Source organism: Bacillus rossius, assembly GCF_032445375.1.
Source record: "Bacillus rossius redtenbacheri isolate Brsri chromosome 4 unlocalized genomic scaffold, Brsri_v3 Brsri_v3_scf4_2, whole genome shotgun sequence".
In the NCBI taxonomy this organism is placed as follows: domain Eukaryota; kingdom Metazoa; phylum Arthropoda; class Insecta; order Phasmatodea; family Bacillidae; genus Bacillus; species Bacillus rossius.
The window spans coordinates 20,967,259-20,991,097 of record NW_026962011.1 but is presented as its reverse complement, the minus strand read 5'-3'; the positions used below and the strand labels follow the sequence as shown (position 1 = coordinate 20,991,097).

At 32.9% G+C, this 23,839-nt stretch overlaps 1 protein-coding gene across 4 annotated transcripts in view; it reads right to left on the bottom strand.

Moving 5' to 3' along the window:
• The window catches only part of LOC134542338 (DCN1-like protein 5), a 65,773-nt gene extending 42,296 nt beyond the window's left edge, over positions 1-23,477 (bottom strand). Inside the window, exons 1-2 of one of the 4 annotated variants that reach the window (XM_063386493.1) lie at positions 23,117-23,477; positions 17,437-17,573 (exon numbers count right to left, since the gene is read on the bottom strand). In XM_063386493.1, the coding sequence (XP_063242563.1) occupies positions 17,437-17,573; positions 23,117-23,167 (188 nt within the window). In that variant the 5' untranslated portion in view covers positions 23,168-23,477. The remainder of the gene's footprint in view (positions 1-17,436; positions 17,574-23,116) is intronic. The other 3 variants (XM_063386494.1, XM_063386491.1, XM_063386492.1) reach the window with 3 other exon arrangements.
• Between the last annotated feature and the right edge of the window lie 362 nt (positions 23,478-23,839).

Here is a 23,839-nt window from a genome sequence, read left to right as displayed (position 1 = left end):
GTTGATGGTTAAATCATTGGTAATTGTGTAGGAAAGTCACTTTCCTGGTAATAAAAAATATAAATTCCAAAATGTTAGTAGGTAGGTAGTTGAGTATTTTACAAGTTGATAGGTTAAGTGTAAATATTAAAAATTTGTGATATTGTGAGAATGATTGGTTACGTTAGATACATTAAAAATACTTTTAAAATTGTGGACGGTTGGATAGCTACATACAAAATATTTTAAAAGAGTGGACAGTTCCTTAGGTTAGGTTAGCTAAGTTAAAAAAATTGTAAAAAAATGTTGATAGTTGGTTAGGAATTAGCCATTTAAAATGTAGCTAACTGATGTAACCAATTGCCCCTTTTATTGATATTCTATGTTACTGAAGTTGCATAATTATTTATTCTACAATTGAGTCCTTGGTGGCGGGGTGCTGTCATAACTTAGAAACACACAACTTAGAAACACATAACTTAATTTTCTAAGTTATGACGGTTCTAAGTTATGACTTTCTACGTTACGACATTTCTAAGTTGTGTGGTTCTGCGTTGCGTGTTTCTAAGTTACGTGTTTCTAAGTTATGATCATTCTAAGTTGTGTGTTTCTAGCTTGTGATAGTTCTAAGTTGTGACTTTCTACGTTACGACATTTCTAAGTTGTGTGGTTCTGCGTTGCGTGTTTCTAAGTTACGTGTTTCTAAGTTATGACTGTTCTAAGTTGTGTGTTTCTAAGTTGTGATAGTTCTAAGTTATGACTTTCTACGTTATGACGTTTCTAAGTTGTGTGGTTCTGCATTGAGTGTTTCTAAGTTACGTGTTTCTAAGTTATGACAGTTCTAAGTTGTGTTTTTCTAAGTTGTGACTTTCTACGTTATGACGTTTCTAAGTTGTGTGGTTCTGCATTGCGTGTTTCTAAGTTACGTGTTTCTAAGTTATGACAGTTCTAAGTTGTGTGTTTCTACATTATGATAGTTCTAAGTTGTGATTTTCTACGTTATGACGTTTCTAAGTTGTGTGGACCTTGAATTGTTAACATTCGGTGGCTAGTTTGTGGCGAAGGTTTTCATACGGTCTTTCATGCAGTCCCTACATAGTTCTCACTTTGCCCGCTAGATGGAGATGAATACCTTACCATCTTTACCAGGACTGCTTTCTATTGGTTACTTTAAATACTACATTTTATAAACTTTTTTTATTAACAATGGCATTTCCACAAAGTACGTACATTTAACAAAGAACATCTGTGAGAAATAAATTTTATGTATTATTAATTGTAGAATAGTAAAAAAATGAGCTTATCTCCAATTGAAACACAAAGTTGAACTATGGTATAAAAAATAGCCTAAATTATTTGAAGCGCAATCTAACAAAAAATTACTTCAACTGAATTAAAAAATAAAGTTAACATATAATTACCAATATGATGGAAATAACGGCCATTTAAATTAGTTAGCAATGCCTAAAACTTGATGGGTAGTTTTGATTGCATGGTTTTAAAAATTAGAACAATACGATTGGTTTATTCTTTGTAATAGTGAACACCAAATAACTCTTCGTGTTTTTAAACTGCGTAATTAAAAGAAATATTTTTAATTTATATGTTATTTCGTTTTATTGATAAAGCTCCGCTTTATTGGTCATTTGTGAAACGGAAAAATTAATTCACAGTCCAATGTTCAATAATAATGTTTGTTCGCTAAAGTATTACGTGTAATAAAATACATTAATGATTACGGCTAGTCGACGTCTTATAGAAAATGCATAATCATCCCATACAACACAGAAAGTTAGCCAATAAATTTACAGTGAAACATTTTTTTAAGTTTTCATTATGTGCAATTCACAGTTAAATAGTATTATTTTAGTTTAAAAATTGGTCTAATAAATACATACTTAGCAGACTTACGGGTCTATATTTTGACAAAAGTTTTAAATCAACATATTTCATATGCTTTTTTTTGTTTATGTAAATTTTATTATTTACTGCAGGGCTTTATAATCATGCAAATTAAAAATATATACTTGATAGTTCAATGGTTTCATTACACGTTACAAGATATTACTTCAACCATTTGTTATTTGTAAGTAAATCATCTAGAGTTTGTGTTGTATGCCAATGGAAATGAGAAAAAATCTTAGCGACATAGTTTTGTACTCTTCAAACGGATAGTCGAATAGAGTTTGATTGTGTATTGGATTATCAAGAAAACAATGCCAAAAACACGTACAAAGTTTATGAGTTGTGTTTCGAAATTATATTTGATACTGCTGTAGCGACCAGCCATCCTATCTTATTTTAACTCAATAACGTTAATTGTTTAAGAAAGTCTTTATTTTAAGAACTAATTTTATAACCTTACATTAATTCCTACTGTTCCTGAGCTTACTTTTACTATCCATAATTTATTTGTGTTAAAGCTTAATAGGCCCCTACTTCAGAATTCTATTTTAAAACGATTTCTCTAGACTCATCAAATATTAAAAACTTTGTTTAAAATTTTATATGAAAAATTAGCCTGAAAACAAATTTAAGTATTTATTTTTTCGTAACCATACAAAATATTGCCTGAAGATATTTCCCGGTGGACTGATTCATACTGCTGTATTTTTTAATTGTACTTGGCTTTGGTTACCAAAATAATTAGTGTAACTTCTGCAGTCACAAAAATGTTGTCGTAATTTTTACCAGTAACAAAATTCCTTTTAATTAAATAAATAAGGAAAGTAGCATTTAAACAGATATTTTCATGTTGGTTAACTTGAATATTTTAACATTAAAAGAGAACAAAATTACATAACATTTTAATGGACTAACAAATTTCTGAATTCTTGCTAGTAGTAAGGTCTGACGAGTCGAAAACATAATTTAGAGTTGTTATTGTTGTTAGAGTTGGGTTCTACCCGACTTAGACGTATTACTTTGACAGAAAAATAACAGATTAAATAAAGTTCCATAACTCAGGTAGAATTTAATACTTCGAGTGAAATTTGAATCCTAGATTCCAATTTTACCTAGAAACTGAAAGATTCAAATAAAAATTTTTTTTAATAAATTACAAAAATTATGAATTCTTTTTTCATTCTCTTTTCTTCAGACAACTATTTATAAATATAACTTAAATTAAGACGTATTTGAAACCAGTCACATGAAAAAAAATTATTAGTGTCAATTAATTCAATTATGGTATTTGAACCTCGGGAAGACAACAAAAAATCCACCGCTGTCTTTACACTTCCAAGCCCATTAGGTGACTGATCTCCTCCACAGCAAGCAGGAAGTCTTTATGTTCAAATACTCTTTCTATTCTTTAACTTTTCAATCTCACTGAACATGTCATAAAAATATGAATAATGCTGGTAAATATTCATACAATTAAAAAAAATTAATGACAATTATTCTCATATGATGAATTTCTTTCATAACTTTTAATGCAAATAATTATTTTTAGAAATGTTTTGAAACGTATGGTATATACATAAAGAGTCATTTAAAATATTTTAAGGTAGCAAAAAAAATTAAACGTCATTCTTTCTTGTACTATATTTAAGTGAATACAGAAATACCCATTTAACAAAAAAAAAATCAGATTTAGTTGTTGCTTAAAGAAGGCAACGCAAGTGTCATGTAATGTAACATCATTAAAAAAATTGCAAAAGTTCTAACCAAGAAGACGCATATTTTTGTTTATACAAATCAATAATTTTTAAACGCCTTATTTTATAATTGGATTAACTTACAACATACAAAAGTGCATGCATTTTATGGCAAATTTGACTGAATTTTGCGCGATTTGTAAACAAATTCACGATGTGGATCCACAAGCAGTGCGGAATCCCCCAGGCCTTCAGATGATGCTGGATCCCGCGGGATTGCGGGATTCTACTTAGCTGTATTGCAATCCCTAGTCTCAGTGCCTTGATCCTGTCAAACTTATAAGCCTATAGCGTTACAGTCTTTCATTGACATGCACCTTATTAAGTAATGCGATTGTAGTCTCGTCTTTATTTGCTGTCAGCCACGCACACGGAGCTCAGAAGGGAGACGCTAGCCATCAGTGTGTACCTAACTATGTTTTGCTAACTAATCAAACCATCTTTCTTTACAATAAATATATTTTAAAGTTTCTCTACTTTTAAGATCAATGCATATATTTTAAACCCTGTTTTGCTATGCATTTTTATCAATTCTGTCAATTACAATAATAAATTAGTTTTTCTGTCTGTCTTTCGCGTTGCTCGGAGACGTTAATTTGTTACATAGATTCTTCTGGAAGAGTGGAAAGGGAAGGGGGTAATTTAATAAAGTTTCCTTTATTTCATGTTAAACGATCTTTACGCCATTATATACACCTCGACAACGCGACAAATCCCCTGTTTCATAAATTGTAAAACTATTATTTTTAACATACTCCCCTCACATGCCTCTTCTGCATATATTAAGTTTACTATATATTATATTAGTATTTTTTTCTTCATATGAACTTTTTTTTAATTCAGAAATTCCTTACAAAACACTTAAAAGGTTTTGTTTTTTATCAACAGCATACTTATTTTGTAGCATGACTTTTAATTTTACAGATTTTTAGTATAGTCTCTATTACGTGTTATTCCTACTGACCGCAGCTATTGCATTGTCGATGCTTTCTTCACTGCAGTCGTGAAAGGCCCTTAGTGTATTACACACATTTCTCTTTAGAAACAGCCAATAAGTTTTAATTATTCAAATTCCTACTCGGTTCAAACCTTGGTGTTTTAATTAAATTGGCTTTACAACAAATATTTAAGTAGATTTACATTTTTAATATGTTTGTTGTTGTAAAATTATGTGTAGTGTTAACATTTCAGTTTCGATTTAAGTTCGGAATAAAATAATTTGTATTTCATACTTTCTTGGTGATATTTTTGTGTAGAATCAATTATGACTATTTAAAGTGTTAAAAAAAATTAATTGATTCACTTACTATTTTATTACTGCATGGTTGCACCGGAACGTGGCGCACACGTGCTTTTGAAATATGATATATTATAATTCTCACAAGTTAACATCACTTTTAAATGTTAACCCAGTCCATCTGTTATAATTACCACATTTCTACAGCAATAATTAAATAAAGTTGAATTTATAAACGAAATATAAAAAATTGTTCGATTTTTACATTCATTTTGATATCAGTTATTTGTACTGCTTCTTTAAAGAAAACATGCTAAATCTGATCCAACCAAACAACTTACTTAGTCCCACACCTTTTTCATTAGAAAAATCTGGTCTAAAAATTAAAAAAATAAAGAATTATACAACTAATTTATTAAATAAATGTTTTACAAGTATGTTTATACTTCACTTAAGATAAAGTAAATTTCTTAGTTACTCGTGTCAAAAGTAATATATTCAGTGTAATTTGTAGCCACAGCGTCAGAAAAGCATAGTGTAATATTAGCCTTACAACTGCAAGCGTGCAAGGAAAGAATATATATATACATATACACACACCTAATATGTGTGAGTGTTTGTGTTTGTATGTACATGTGTGTATATATAAAACATTTTCAGCAGTTTGTAGAACAAGAAATGAATAAATGATACATAATACATTCATTTCTTTAAATATAATAAAAATAATATCCATCACATTTACTACTTCCTAGCTTTATCCCACGGTTAGCTCGCGTTTAAGTAGATTCAGGTTGTCGGTCGACATAGGAAGCAAAACTATTAATTTCAATTAATTAGTAATATAATTAACTCATTTAATTCAGGTTGTTGTTCAATACGGGTAGAGGTTAAATATTTACAAAAGAAAAAAAACTACACAATATAAATCAGGGTTAAGTGTTGGAGAAGGAAAGAAATAGCGGAGTTTGTGTTAGTAGAGTAATAGGTTCTGCCTTGTCGCGAATTTAAGATTTCACTCCATATTAAATTTTACCTACAGTTAATTAACATCCCTTATTAACTCCGCTTGTAATCTATATCTTACATAGTATAAAACAAAGTCGCTTCCCGCTGTCTGACTATCATTATGAATGCTTAGATCTTTAAAACTACGCAACGGATTTTGATGCGATTTTTTTTAATAGAGAGATTGATTCAAGAATACGGTTTATATGTATAAAACATGCATAATATAGTAGAGAAACACTGATAATTTTAGAGGTTTAGAGGTGTATGTTGTGATGAATTGGTAGAAAATCACCACGGCAACGGCTATTCGTATCTATGGCAACGACTATGTCATTGTTAGTGCAGTCCTCATCACCGTTGATATTTTGCGGGGAATTTAAATATAAAAAATTGTTCTTTTTTTCCAAGTATATAGGTATCCTACAGACTTGAAACTTGACAGTAATGTTCCTTATGTTACTCAGGATGACGTTTTCCGAAAATCAGCTCCCAATGGTGGTTAAGCCCGTGCAACAGTGGTTACTTCGTCTCCATGGCAACGGGCATTGCTTTGTTTTCTTTTTCCATTCGAGGCGCTGCAGTGGCGTACCCACGAGGAGGGGCATGTAAAATGAGCGGCGTAAGAGTGTACTGCCTGCAGACTGCCGAAGCGAAGTACGAGTACACCAGTTGTACGTTGCGTGCTCGAGAGTCGGGAAACCATCGGTGCTATTCGTTTTCTCTCCGATATATTAAAAAACATTGTAATAAATTAATTGCCATGGTATTTCATTTATTATTACTGTAAATGGGAGATTTTGTCTTCTTTTCCCTGTAGTATAGCCGTGCGAAGCCGGGTCGGGCAGCTAGTATATACATATATAAATGATGAAATTTATTCTGCTTTGAGGTGCAATCACGTAAAAACGATTAAACATACCGGTATGGGACCATCACCATTCGAAGCGGGATCGCATGTTTGTGGTTCTAGGTTATTCATTTTTTGAATTCCGTAGACCCTTTCACTAATTTTTGTTTAGATTTTTAAATTTGATAAGATTTTTCACCAGTAAAAAAAATATACATACAATTTATGTTATGGAAATTTTTCTCCGTGGTAACGGATTGCTCATAGCAACGAAAAATAACTACACCCAGCGATATATTAGTTAGATTTGCTGTTAAAGTTTTCTTTTAGTTTATTAAACTATAATTTATTCTTTGATGAAATATATCCTATGTCCTTAACTGTACCCCTGACAATGTGTATGCAAAATTTAATGATGGTCGGTTGAGTAGTTAAGGCGTGAAAGCGTAACAAACAAACAATCAAAATCAAATTTGCATTTATAATATTAGTAGGATGAATGAATAAAAGTGCTAATTGAACGGAACAGGCCTGTGTTTATTTTTCATAGTTTTTTACCTATATTTGTTTAAGACATTGGCATTTCTTTCAATGAAATTAGATATGTGCCTCCCAAAATCAGATACTAAAATAAAAAAAGTTAATTTAGTTTTGTTTATGAATAGGTTGAACGAATATTTATGCTTGTGTATACGAGCACAGCTACTGCTTGTTGTCGACGGAAATGTTTGCAGGTTGTACTGTATGGCTTGTCATTGTGATACCTCAGCGGGGCGCCTGAGATCCCGGACTCAAGGTCGTAGGGCCTTTGGAGAAGAATACCTGAAATGTGCTGGGGTGGGGTGTGGCAGGAAACCCGTGCGTCACTGGGGAAGGGGAGAGAAGTTGTCAGGTGGTGCGGGAACAATTTACGGGCAAACGGATTCTCAAGACAAAGGACAGAATGAAACTTACGCAGATTGTCGTGCTGGTTTGTATGAAATATAATTCGATTATTCACAAACACAAAATATTTAAAAAAAAACGCAATACAGTCTACTTGAGTTCTATTGGGGAAATTAATTTTTGTTTAGTTTAAGTGTTCCAAGTTATTTACAAAATTAAACCTTCACATTAAATAATGTTATGAAAAAAATCTGAATTTTTTCACTTTTTACAATAGTATTCTAACACATAAAAATTTATCACCCTTTCAGATAATACAACGAGCTTTGAGAGATGCACGTGTACACTTACAAGGGGCCATCCATAAATAATGTCACACGAATCATGATTTTTTGCCCCCCACCCCTACCCGGGACTTGTCACAGATGGTGTGACGTCACAAATTTTCCAACTTTATATATTGAACTAATTTAATTAAAACAGCAGTTTTAAAATTATTTTTACTTTCATTAAAACTATGTTTTAAACAAAATAACATTAAATCAAACATTTCTTAAAATTAACAAAACAAGAAACTACTTAAAGAATGATAAACTAATAATTATATCAATGAAAGATACAAAACTCAATCCTCTTGTGTCCATGGACTCTGAACCCACTCCTCTATATTGCTTATCACTGACATAGCAGGCATTTCGTTCTCATTTTGGGGCCATTTGTCGTTCAACTCTGTTGAATGCACTTCTTCCCGGAGCATTTGTGGCAATGTAAATAGCATCCAAGTCAAAATCTTTAAAATATTGCACAGCTGATACTATAAATCGCTCTAATTTCAAATCTCGAAAACTTCTTTGAATTTCGCATTCAGGAGTTGATTACCTTAAATCGTATAGGCGTATTGATATGTTGGTAATATTTCTAAGTTTTTCGCTTACATTTAAAGTTTCGCATTTAAATATTTTATATTTGGACAAGTGACATCACGAAGCTTATGCCGCCTCCTACCCCTTGTCATACGTCACACTTCGTAGACCACCTCCCCTCCCCTTAATGCGTGGCGTTATTTAGGGATGGCCCCCAATGAGACCGAGTCTTATCAGTTTCAGTCAAGAAACTCAAGAAAAGGTAAATAACATGGTTTTCAAATAACCTTTAAAAATCACACAAGACATCTTGCAATTCTGTCCTCCATATTTAATGTAACGTGTTCCGAAAACACTGAAGATATATGTATGGAAGCTAACGACTATTTTTATTACACGCTTCAAGTTTTCACTTATGAAACTACCAAATAGTGAAAGCACATGAAAATTTTTAATGAAATTATAAAGAATTCCTTACTTTGACATAAAAATTAACAGTAGGTACTTATAGAAATAAGCCAAATGTAAATTGTTTCTACATTTGTATGGTTTCAAGTTGCAGGGTCGGCGATGTCTAGCGTTTGGCGTATTTTACCTATAAATTGCCGCAGTTTTATTGCACTTTTGCATGTAGCGTCCTGTGCGTTTGTTTTTCTTGCGAAGTTTATAACATTATAACATTAGCCTTGTAGCCAACTAGTGAATACCTTGCATGCAGCTTGAAGAATAACCTGTGTTAATCACGTGGAGCTTACACACATATGCGACTGACACGGTGCTACTGGCATCGTGCAGCTCAAGTGCTAGTCGCATGCAGCGTGCAGCACCACAGGAACCGATCGGTCGGTGTTTTTGCGCTGCATGCAGCGTGCGTCTTGAGTTGGCGCATGCGCAGAACACATTTCCAAGTCGCATGGCCATACGCAGACAGCCCTGACGCTCTCGTTCCCACATGTACTGCGTTGACAAGTGCGGAAAGTCACTTTTTGAATAGCTTGAGTTTGTTATTAGTAATTTGTAATTAAATAGTGAATAAAATTGTGTGAATAGTTTGTTGTAATAATTAGAAATACCTTTTCCGGAGGACGAAAAAACAAATATTGAATTTGTGTTAGCTGTGGAGGAGACTCCAATACTGTATAGTTTTAAGTTGAAAGAATAGAGTAACAGAAATGAGCAGGACATGGCAAGGAGACTTCTTGCATCGAACTGAGCGCCAGAACGTCCCCACCTCTCTCACCTGGCCACTAGCACGTGCCACGACCATGCAGCCTGCATGCATCTCGCACAGTGCTACTGGCATCAAAAATGCTAGTCGCACCGTGCGAGATGCATAAGTGTGTAACCAGCCTAAGGTGTAGCCAAATTATACTTGTTGATTTTATTTAATTTCAGGTGCCCGTGGTCACTTCTTAAACATAATTTTCTACAGTTACATCCAATTGTTAAATTGTCATGTATTTCACACTTCTTCCACGTGAAAAGTGCCATGTATCTACCGCTCAAGCCCGCTCCACAATGTGTAATGGGACTTCAAGAAATTTAGGTTTCAATATGCGTTCGCTGCTTCTACAGTGTGTGAAAACTTAACAAATGGTAATGAAGTTATTGAATTTTTCCGGTTACGAAAAAAATAAATTAACTGAAATTTTTTTGAGTTACGATAAAATAACCACGGTCATGATTTACACACACACGCCTACACTCACACACACATGTATATAAACATAATTATATAATTAAATATGATTAAAAAACAAAGTAACGATTCTGGAGACAAATTGAAAATAAGGTCTTATAATAGCGAACTACATATTAAAAGTTCTCAAATAAATTCGTTGAAAACAACCGCATACTCTGTTTATTAATTACTGAAATCAAGCGCTATTGGACGTCTACACATTCAACTACCATGATTCACAACTGTGTTTGCTTTACGAGAACTTGCAAAAAAAAATCAGTGTAAAAACAACAACCCACATATTACATACAGGATTAGCATAGGCCTATATGAATGACCAGATGTAAAAAAATCATATTTTCAAAGATATTATTCTATCAGTGATACTGAAAATAAAAGAAAGAATTTCCAATTTCTTATAAAAAATCGTTCACTTCACGGCAGCTTTACCTTAGAACTCAATGATAATAGGAAAAAAATGATGTGTTTATAAACCAAGTATACATGAAAAGTTAATAATCAGGCATTGATATGTATACATATCATGACCTAACTTTGTATTACGCTTCATATTCTAGTAATTTCGTCACTGTAGATCCACAAAATGTACTAGTACTAGGCTCCAATTTATATATGGGTCAACCGGGCATTCGCCCAGATTTCCAGTTTTTGAGTGGCGAAAGAATTCGTGGTACGAAAAAAATTGGTGTTATCTTTAAAAGATTTGTGCAATGGGAGTGCATGACTTGATGTAAGTTTTTGGACATACGCCATTGCTAAGCAATGTCCAAAAACTTACATCAAGAAAAAAATTGGGCATAAAGGTTTGAGGGGCGAGAAATAATGCCTAAAAATATAAATTACTCAATAAAATAATTTAGAAAAAGATTTAAAATTCGTTTAATAGTATACTGTAACTCATATTTTATTACGGTACCTATAACAGCAGTATAAAAATACTACAAGCATTTATTAAATAAAAAAATACACACAGCCTTTGTCTTTGAAAAACATTAGTATTTAGTTGCATAATATGCTGTTTTAAAACTTATTATAAATAAGCTTGACTTTGAAAAGTTTTATTATTTTTGCGGGGAACTTGAAAGAAAGGGGGGCGGCTAAAAATTATTTTCCCAGAGCGCTGGCTCCTGAAATCGGGGCCTGGCTAGTACATAATACAAGAGCAACCAAATTACTAAAATAGTTTAAGATGAAATGTACTTATTTTCCACTTTCCTTCAACCAATTCTATAGATTTTGGTGGAAAGTCAAAATCATCCTCACAAGGAATCAAGTGAAAGCTTACCATACGAAAATATCTTAAAAGAAATGTTTTGTACAAATAAAACAGAAAGGCTGTTTGCAAAACAATCTGTTATTCACAAAAGCAAGGCTACGCACAGTTAAAACATACTTGTTTTTCCAACACTCAACCCACTTAGTATTAAAGAACATATACTAAGAACTAAAATTAACCTAGCCAAACTTAAGAACTAATTATTCTTAGATGACGCTGTGGGCACTATTCATTTCGTTAGAATTCTTATATAAGGAGTATAAAATCTATATTGTAACACAAAAAATTAGGATAGGTTCCTATTATGGTAATTTTATAAAATAGCAACTTCTTATAAATAAGGATAATACAAAACCGTCAAGTGGAAGATTCGTTGCGTAAATTCAGAAGTAGTAATATTTATTTGGTACGTAAGTAAAACTTTATACGTAATTAATAAAGGTAACCTAACTAACCTTTAACTTTAGTTACTATTCAAATTGTTTTCCAGGAACCGCTACTCTGTAATTCTCCCCTAAAACATTCCAATGTGGCATACAAGTATTATATAAATGTATGTCCGGCATCTGGTGCCAGTACATTGTGTGTGGTTGAGGTCCATCATCTTGGATTGTGACTTCACGGTGGCCATCTTGCATGACCTTGACTTTGACCTCGGCCACTTTTTATTCCTGACAACATTTTGTTGGTGTTCTCTCTGTGCTCCTGGTTATTCCTGTCAAAACTTGTGTTGAATTTCTTAGCGTGCTTCTGGTTAATCATTAAAAAGTAGGTAATCATTTCAAGCATTTTTTCGATATGAGACATGCAATTGTATTCAGTTTTACGTTTAGTTAGTGAATTCCTGTTACCAAATTACAACTACAAATTAAATCAGGTGAAACTCACACATAAATTAGATTATCACTGAGTCGATTTCTATGTATTAAAACAGCTGAGAACCACAGCATGCAAGACTATTCTCCTTCTGCTTGAGGTCTAACAAAGCTCTCCTATTCCGATCGTGAGTGAGCATCCCACATATCGCTTAAAACATAACAAATAACGAATGTTTTATACTTGCATTATTATACAAGGTAAATTGTACTAGATGGATTCAGATATATTGTTTAAATTACGAACACTGTGAGCAATTACATGAGCAGACATTTGTTGGTGAAAAGCAGATCTACTTGGATATGAATTTTTCAACAAATGTAAAATTAACTCTAGCTGATGGTTTACTGAAATTCCTAATTGAATTTCTGTTTTAGTTTGGAACACTCAGTATGCTTCTGACCACATTCACAGAAGCTAGTATGGATTCCGTAGCGATGTCTGTAGCCGTTATCGAACGGACACAAGTGTAGTTATTGCAGCAAGAAATTTACCTTGCAATAAATGTTAACCGTCATGAGAGAAGCGAGTGTATTTTGACCATATAAGTTACCTATTTGATTGACAAGTGACAATAAACAAAGGGTAAAATTCTTGGGTCGCGGCTTTTCCGTAAATAAAATAATAAAATTCTGATAAAACATTTGTTAAACACTAATGATGTTCCTCTACTTACCTTGAAAACGGCGTTTCTAAATTTCTACTGGTTTCCGAGATATTGCAGTTAGATATTACAGGATCATGCCATCAGGACCAAGATATTAACTTGGATACGTGATTATGGAACTTTTACTACATTATCAATTGGTAGACAAAACAATGACAAGCTTGTGGTCAACAGAATAAAATTTATGTAAAATATTAAGTTTAGGTGCATCTGCCTTGCATCGTACGTGTGCGCTCCGTTTACTCGCCATATTTCAAGTAACGGCCGTTCAAAGCATATTAAATTTACATGTTCATGAATATAATATCTTACATATACATTTACTATTTACAATACTATTTACGTCGTCCACCAGCACTTAAAATTGGGTTAGGAAAATTGAAAAGCCAAATTTATCTCTCGCTGTATGAACGCACATTATACATTTACAAAAATAAAATAACAGTTTCTTACGTGTGGAAAGTTAATCCACCACAACTGCCGAATCTATTAGTGCAACCAAAAGCTGCACAAGCTTTTACCATCACGTATATTCAGCGAAAAATTAAAACGGTGCCATTCAAAACAATGAAGCATTCACGTTTTTGCCACCTCTAGCTCTATCCTTGTCTTTCAACATCGTCTGCTAGGATATTTCATGTTTGATTATACGCTTCCACTCCATAGATCATAGTCAAGGTCATTCAAGATGGCCGCCGTGATGTCACAATCCAAGATGGCGGACTCCAAACACACCACGCACCAACTTCAGTTTCCGGACATACATTTATACACTTCTCACACGGAATGTTAGAAAAAAAGTTTATTTTGAATGCATACTGGCGTGAACTTCTTATTCATTATAAATACTTTTTTTGTTAAGAATTCTTTAAAAATATATCAAAAGGAGTTTTGTGTGTTTCAAGGGAAAGGACCTGCTGTTAATTTCAGCTGAAAAAAAAAAAAGTCAAAATATGACAAAACAACACAAGTGAATAATGTTCAAATTACTAGTTAATGGAGTGTAGCACTATAAGGCAAAAAGCCACAGACTGATATAATGTAGGTCTACACATAACATAACCAACCACAGACATTCAATTAAGTAAATGTGTCACAGCATTTTTCTCAAGAAAACAATTAGTTAACTCATTTGTGAATAATGCCTCTCCACTCACCTACTCGCACTTGCCAATGAATTAGTGAAAGTGTTAATTCAAAGTCGAGTAAATAGTTATCTGGTTGCAAGAAATAGAGCTTAAAATATTCGTCCAAATCACCTTACACAGTTCTTACTTTTAGAGTAAAGTAAATAAGAAAAGGGATTTTTTTTTTCATAGAACCATTAAAATACATAATATTAAGTTTTTACGTTTATTGTGCGAAATACGAAATCAAAAATAATGTAATCATTAATTGATGAAAAACCGTATATTGTTAACACTTTACTATAAAAAAAAGGGGGGGGAACTGCCGTAGTACGTACATTTCAACTTATTTACTAAGACATTGGAAACTTAAAAGTCTGTAGACATAATACGCTGCAATCTTACGTGATGGAAGAGAAAGTCCGCGAGAGATAATAAAATTTCTGATTTAGACGTAGGGCATAACGCAGGTCACACCGAGCAGATTGACCCACATTTTCAGCTACATGAGTCACGCTGAACTAAACTGTTACTAATTCAAAGTAATGATACATATATAAACGGAAAATACCTTTGCAAAATTGTTATAATATTAGTCAAAGATTGTTATAAATAACTACGGGTAACTCATTCAAATATATGAATAGGTATGTTAAACGAAAATAGTTATCAAATTTTATTTTAAAACTATGAAAATAGGTTACGCAAACAATAAATAAAGTAACAAAGAAAAAATTTGTAATAAAATATATACTTTTAAATTTAAAACCTTATGCCCATAAAAATACTACATTATCTCACATCAAGTAATGAGAGTTACTCGGAAATGCACTACGTATAATACAACGACGTAGCGCAAACGCGAAAGCTCAGGTTCGAAATCATTTCATGAATCTTGATTTTTTACCACCTCTCCAATGACCTAGCAGTCATGTTGGAACCAGCTGTCTGGCCAACCGTTTTCTGCATCCCCAGTAAACATTGCTTGTGCAGTATTGCCCCGGAAATCAACAGAAAAATAGAACCTTGATATAAATTTTATGAAATGGAAAAATTAAATTTTTATGTTCCTCATATATAAAATTTGCAACGCTTTTTGTCTAAAAATGTTTTAAAAAGATTTAATAACTACCCTGCGTCTGAACATTAATGTTTCTGCTTTCTCTACATTACGTGATTTCTCACTTATTAAAATTTTAACGATTACTTTACATACATTCTGTATTTATATTCTCAAGATTATGTTTAACGCTACATTTAAAAAAATGTAAAAATTTTATATTAAATAAATGGCACTAATGTAACCTTCGAGTGAAGAACACCTAATGATGCTACAACGAAAGTACATAAGATAATACAAGTTTTTTTTATATATATATATATATATATATATATATATATATATATATATATATATATATATATATATAAATTGAACTTGTATTATATATATATTTCGTTTTAAATTTCCGTCAACAGTGACGTCATAGAAACCGGGACAATTAATTCAATTTTTTCTTCTTGGTTTTACTTGTAGTTATTTAAACATGTGAATTTAGCCCAACGCTAATTATGTAATCAACTTAATTTATTATAGCTATACAAAAAAAACTGTTTTACTAACACAAATTAAATCATAATCATTGAAAACAGGAATAAAATAAATGTGTCGTTCAGATGTGGCGAGCAAACCATTAGCTGAAGTCAACTTAGCTCTGTGTGGAACTAACAGCGCCATCTATACAGAGAGAACCAAACTGAACGCGAAAGTAACTATTTAGCCACAAGAGTGCAGCTCTGAATGCAGGGAGTGCAAACAAAAATATTTCTCACTACAGTCCTTTCAAAATATTTACGCCTTCTCATTCAAATTCTAAGTAACATGATTCGGCGTTATGTGTTTCTAAGTTACGTGTTTCTAAGTTATGATCGTTCTAAGTTGTGTGTTTCTAACTTGTGATAGTTCTAAGTTATGACTTTCTACGTTACGACGTTTCTAAGTTGTGTGGTTCTGCGTTGCGTGTTTCTAAGTTACGTGTTTCTAAGTTATGATCGTTCTAAGTTGTGTGTTTCTAACTTGTGATAGTTCTAAGTTGTGACTTTCTACGTTACGACGTTTCTAAGTTGTGTGGTTATGCGTTGCGTGTTTCTAAGTTACGTGTTTCTAAGTTATGACAGTTCTAAGTTGTGTGTTTCTAAGTTGTGATAGTTCTAAGTTGTGACTTTCTATGTTATGATGTTTCTAAGTTGTGTGGTTCTGCATTGCGTGTTTCTAAGTTACGTGTTTCTAAGTTATGACTGTTCTAAGTTGTGTTTCTTAGTTGTGATAGTTCTAAGTTATGACTTTCTACATTATGACATTTCTAAGTTGTGTGGTTCTGCGTTGCGTGTTTCTAAGTAACGTGTTTCTAAGTTACGTGTTTCTAAGTTGACAGTTCTAAGTTGTGTGTTTCTAAGTTGTGATAGTTCTAAGTTGTGACTTTCTACGTTATGACGTTTCTAAGTTGTGTGGTTCTGCGTTGCGTGTTTCTAAGTTACGCGTTTCTAAGTTATGGCAGTTCTAAGTTGTGTGTTTCTACGTTATGATAGTTCTAAGTTGTGATTTTCTACGTTATGACGTTTCTAAGTTGTGTGGTTCTGCGTTGTGTGTTTCTAAGTTGTGTTTTTCTAAGTTATGATCTTTCTAAGTTGCGTGTTTCTAAGTTATGATCTTTAAGTTGCGTGTTTCTAAGTTACGTGGATTTTTCCAAGTTTTCTAAGTTATGACAGTTCTAAGTTATGTGTGGTTCCCCTTGGTGCTGTTGTGGCGATGATCGTAGGTTATATTCAAACATAATTGGTCAGTTCCAAAAAGAATTCAAACCTAACATTATCCTTAACGAGCAAACACTATATACTGCACACCATCTACTGAACAACATTTAAGTTAAAAATTTACATAAATTATTGCTTGCCATAAAGAAAAGTCTACACAATTCCTAGCATTGATACATAAAGAGCAGCTGCCTTCACACACTATAGTTAAACAAACATTAATAAGACCATGTAGTTATATATAATTAACCAGGGGAGAGAGTTAAGGGATAGTACCACTCTTTACTCTTTATTATTTAATAAGGAAAGGAAGCAGCTAAACTTGTTGAAGTTCTTGGTGATACTATATAAAATATAATTTGAATTGTTTAGTGCCGATAATAAAGGTTGACATTTGACTGTTGAAAGGGGGGAACTTTAATTTACTTACCAGCAACGAAAAGAAACTTTAAAAAAAATCTGGACCACGCACGATGACAGTCATGGCACTCACCCCACTGTGTTCCTGAAGCGCTTGGCGAACTGTCTGTCGTCGTCTTCCAGGCCCATGTCGACAGCACTGCGCCGCTTGCTGCGTGGCATGACAGAGGGCCCGCGCTGCTGCCCCCGACGCCCAACGAGCGCGACCTGCTGCAGCAACAACGATGCTCCAGCAACCTCCCTGCTAGGGTTACCAGACGTCCGGCAAAAGGAGGACAATTCCTCCTTTTCATGTATTTTTTTACGTCCGGCCGGATTTTCCTTAATACTCCAAAATGTCCGGCTTTTTTTATAAAGTGGGATAATTCCTGCAGTTACACTCTGAGTAAAGCGTGCGGTGCGCGCTAATGCGCTGTCCGCAGTCACCCCACTAGTAAGTAGTTCTATGACAGCTTGACAGGTAGCAGCACATGCAGAAGCACGTGTTTTTAATATGCTGTATATGCGTAGTTTGTTTGATTCTTTATACTGAAACTGTATTAAATGCCAAAACATTGTAAAATATCGTACTCCATTGTAATTAATTCATGGCTTTTTTTTTAAAAAAAAATATGCTGTCCTTTTTAGTGAAATTTCCTCCTTTTGCGAGGTGAATGTCCTCCTTTTCTGTTATCATGTCTGGTAACCCAACTCCCTGCTCTCCGCCCACATTCCCCACACGGATTCCATCACGATTTACAGACAAACATCAAAACTTCCCAGAGTTACACTTCATATTTCCACGACCGTTTCCATTTTCAATGTGGAATATAAAAGAACGGCACAATGAGCAGCCCACATAATACAATCTACTAAAAGGCCAGGTCCATCTCAGTTAATTTAAAAGTGTCATTCTCTGCAGTATGAGAACGATTGGAACAGCTGGATAGAATAAAACATTACGTGTGATCACATTCTTTCCAGGAATCAACATGAAATTTGCAGGCAGGTGCTTTCAGTTCGTTACTTGCTAGTTCTGGATTAAGAAATATTTTAAATGATGAGGATTTTAGAATTGGTAATTAATAATATTTTTAATTTATCAAGGCTTTAAAATGATTAAATATGGAAAAAGAAAACCACTAAAACTAAAATTATCACATAAAAAAACATTTCCATGTGGCTGGCAAAACACTGAGCAGCAGAAACCAAGAGAAAAGCCACTCGAGTATTCTAGTTGGCAAAAGTTTCATATCAAATATCCAAGTTTATCCCTTGATCCGATGGCATAATCCTCCATAAACATTGATCATGTGGTACATGAAGCTTGCTGTTTTAATTTGGTATGCCGAAAGATCCTGGACATAAAATTTTTTTGAAAAAAAAAAAAAAAAAACAACGAATAATTATCGTTAGTTGAATATGAAAGAAAAAATTTCCACAAGACCTGATATAATTTGTTTTTGTTGTGATATTTGAGTTTTTGTTTGGCCAGGATCTTTCGACGTGCTAAATTTAAACAGAAAGCATTATGTACCACAGGATCAATGTATACAGGATGCCTTCAAGATTAAGGGATAAACTTGGATAAATGTTACGGAACAGTTACTGTCCACGAAGAGGTGTAGCAAAAGGATTTGCGTGTGACCATGCGTGGCTGTTTCTGAAACAAGCCTTGTACATAAAGAAAGCATTACTTGCAAAGTCATGCAAAGAATGTTCAACAAAAAAAACTCACAAAAAATAAAACAAAAATGGGGAATACTTCTTACAAAGTACAAATATTCTGTGAGTGGAATGGGTGCAGTAGGTGCTTATAAGCAAAATTGCACGCAGTCATTTCACTGATGTCAACTGTGTCAGCAAAAAATGGGCACTGGCAGATGTAATATTATCAAATCTTGCCTAACATCTCTCTCAAATGCAATGCAATGCTGCAAACTATGTATTAGTCTCTTGACACACTTTTATTTTTTTATTTGAGTAAAAGAATAACAAAAACTTTAATGATATTCAAATACAGTTAAAATCCATATTCGTAAAGTTTCCTGACATCTGAATGACATTATGAATGGTGTTACAAATGATGTCATACAGAAGTTTATCAAATTTCGTTACATTCTGTTTAGCAGTAAAATGCACTCTATAAAAATGCTGTACAAGTATATTATGATCACACCTGTAGTGCACAGATTTTTAAGATAAAATTTGACTACCATTCTGCAGCTGTTTAGTTTAAAATGGACCACATCAATAAATCTCAGAGAAAATACATGACATAACCATCAGATATTCAAGGGAGTTAATGGAAACACTTGTGGACCGGGAGTTGTAAATCACAATTGACAAAGCACAAGTGAGCTTGTGACATGTCCCCAACCAAACCAAGGCAGTGTCTGCTTTGTTTGGCATGCTAGGAAGAGAGCAACCCCAACAATACCATACAGCAAGTTCACTTTGAACAATGCTACCCAAGTTAAACATATTGAGCTGTTTGTACATCTTTCAAAGATAAAGTCATTCAGCAATCAACAAAATATTCCATATTCTATCTTGAAAAGTAAATTACCCACTTCTTAATTAAAAATTTTATCTATAAATGTAAAAATTTTTTAATTAGTTTTCAGGTTCATCTCATGACCAAGTATGAATAACAATCTTGAAATAAGAATAATTTACATGTTGCAACACAAAAAAAATGTGTACTCAGTGCAACAGTAGACTGTCACCACTTTGTTCTAAAGGCTAAACATGCTGTGGCCTACAGAAGAGACATTTCAATAGCCGTAAACTTCCTTAAAGAAAAATTCAGCATAATGATGTATTCTTGACGAAAAGCCTAAGAATATTGTTTAAAACTAATAAGTTAATTATGATTATCCTTACAGATACAAAACCTATGATTTTGCTTAGTTGACAATAATAATAATGTCTAATATATTAACTACAATAACAATTACACCAAACAATTTAAAAAAAAACTCACAATAAGTTGAAAATTATACATACCAAGTCTATTATAAATTGTTTGCTAACAGAACACAATCTAATAGTGTATTCCAGCAACTGCGCGCTGTCCGAGTGCCCCGTCCATGAGCACAAGGTGTAATGACTCCCCGTGTCCCAGGAGCAAAACGGCACAGAGCAAGTGTGCAGGTATTTACAAGCAATATAGCAGATAATAATCAACTATAAATACAAACTAGTTTGGAGTTTAAAACCCTTCAAAGTTTCCCTCTGGTGGAATTATTTATTTAACCCGCAACCAAAGTCAAGTGACACATTTGCTTCAACTTACATCTGTAATTAATGTATAATCGTGAAATTCACCATACTTATTCAGAATTTTACGTAGATTTCAAATATATTCATGTGTCCGATGCATGATGCATCAGGTTCAAATTATCAATCATAAAGGGCAGTATTGTAGATTGCTTGATCTTGCAAGAGAGATTTATACCAAATAGAGATTAAATGAAATGCAAATTAATGGAATTTTGATTGGTAATTGTCTAATGTGTCAGGGTGTTTGGGATGCTATACAAACCTTACCAACGATTCACTATTTGAAACTTATTTAAAAGTAGATAACTTAATCAACAAACAACCACATTTTAAAATATTTTTAATATAGCTAACCTAACCGACAATTCTCACAAAATCACAAATTTGTATTATTTATATAAAACCTTAAAATTAAAATGCTAAACCACTAACATTATATGTAATTTTTATTTTTTTAATTTTCAGAAGTGAGGTTTTCCTTCAAAATTACAAATCTTTTAACCAATTAGCATAAAACTTATAATCAAATACCCCGAAAATGGAATTCCAAATTCAAATTCTCAACATGTTGATTTCAGGTAAACAGAGATACCTAATAAAAAAAACTGAACCTGCACAAACACGACTTCGAAATGAACTGATGCGAATCATAGGTTTCATGCTTATGGGTCTGTGTACGTTTTGGAATACTTTAGTCAATACAGGTATTATATTAATAATGAAAATAGTTAATATTACGTGCTATCGCAAGTCACCCTGTCAAGGGTTTATGCTTGAGTTTGGATACACAGTAAAGATTTGCTATTTATTTATGTAAAAGCTAAGTAAGAATTTTAATGGACATGAATTAATTGGTTTTCGGGTGTTTGTTATTCTTTTACAGTAAACAATTAGATACTTTTTAATTCATTTCTTAAATATTTTGTTAGAGTTAAATATATATTTGGACCATAACCGCTATTTTCATGGCTACACAATTATTAAATTTTTATTAACATTGTCAAGTAGTTTGTTTCATGTTTCAAAGCAATTTAACAGAAAACATATGCAACTAAATGGTGTAGGTAAAGATGAAAATATACATCCAAAATGAAAATGTTTGCTTGCAATTTATTATTTTTGTTTGAAAATCATTATTTTACACTATCTTACACATTGTACACATCATGCTTCTTATAGGTTAATATTGTTCATGACAGATGAATATGGTGCATTCTAACCTGTCTGACTACTGAAGTTCATCTGGACTCTCAATGTTCTGTCGCGTATGTCTGTCAACAAGCCGAGCGATTCACAATCAATCGCATGTCCGTCAAATACTTTATCATTGTAATGCTGCCAACAGATCAAAAATCTTATAAATACTAGTGAAAACATGGGCGGATTTAGGGGGAGGGCATGGGGCACAAGGCACTTAAAAATTAACACGGAGTTTAATACAGTCCCACAAAAAACTACGTTCAATATGACCCTCAAGCTACCTCCCCCCCCCCCCCCCCCCCAACACACACACACAAAAAAAAGTGCTTCCCAGAAAGAAATCTTTCATCCGCCCTTGCGTGAAAATTTATCTTGCATAGATATGTTATATTGAAGATCATGAAAGTTAAGTATGTAATAACTAAATTCTATTTATTTTTCTCTATTTATTAAAATATTTTCAGTTTAAATCATGTTCAAACGTATGTTAAAAGCATTTAATTGAAGCAGCTTAACAAATAAACGTACTTAAAAACCTTATAAGACAATTAAAGTATGTGACAATAGGGACCTTACTAACATTTTGGAGGTTATTTCATCCATCAGTCCGTCAAAGTCAAAGCGTGGAAAGATTTTGACGGACAGACTGATGGATATTTTTTTGACCATCTGATTAGCTGCAGGTCATGTGATTGACGGACGGATAACGAACGGATGAGATGGATGATTGAGAGTCCAGCTGAACAGTTAGCCAGCTCGGTCAGACAGATTTTCTCCAGTGCATCTATGCCATCTGCACCTGATGCAATGTGTAACGTGAACTAATCAAATACCATATTCGCATTTGCATCATTAAGTTCCGACACATCAGACATACGCGACTACGCGAATGTGACAGTTGTTTTCTTTGCCATTATAAAAAAAATTTTTTGGTTGTATGGTGAAAGTGTGTCATACCTCGCTATATTGTTAATAGAGTATTAACACTTCAAATAATTATCTGCTGAATATTTACTGTACAGTAATAGAGATTTATAAAAAATCTCAACAGAAAATAACAATACATAAAAACGGGTTGGTCAAAATAAGATGGTGGACATCAAAAACACTTCTAATTAAAGACAAATATAAAGGTTAGTACACGTTTATTACGTGCACTCTTAACAACTTTTCAAATCAACGTTAAATGAATAAAAACTTTAACGATTTATGATGGCAATTGAATTGAATGGTGTATAATAATCAAGTTCCATACTTAGCATAATGCATGTAGATGCATCTGCTCTTACCTCGATCTCCTTTTTATATACTAATAGTTTTCCTATTAAACTTATAATCATTAACCTAACTGTTCACAAAAAATATATTTTCCATGTAAAGATCTTAAGTTCATGTGTTTGCCGAACGACGACAGACATGTTCACGACATGTTTTATTCTTCTTTTTTTACTTACAAAAATTCACAGAATGGCCAACCACTTAATATGTCAGAAACGTTGAAAGCATAGCGCAAAATCCATTAGTCCACACTAGTACTGGCACTTCAGGTGTTCAAAAAAATTACGCAGAAAATAGGCAGTTACGATAAATTATAATTTCAGATTTTGAAAACAAAAAATTTAAATTGGCAAAAATCTAAATTTTAGAACTAAAAAGAAAAAAAATCAAAAAGATTTATTGATCTTGTTGTAACCAAGGCCTTGAATTGTAACTGTTAATACCATATATGGGTAAAACATATTGTTGATACTGTTTAAAAACTAAAGACAGTAGTTTTTAACAGATATTCTCAACATATTATTATGATTTAAAATGTCTATCTTACTATCATAAAAATCAGAGCTAATTTAAATAATATAATACACGAAATTGTGTTATACAAGCTTCAGCATTTAAGTCTTACGACAAAGTTGCTAACGAAAAAAAATGGTACAGAGAAGAACCAATTTATGGAGATTAAAAAGTGTAGTTAAAATGCATGGTCTTATATAACGAGGTGTGATAAATGGACG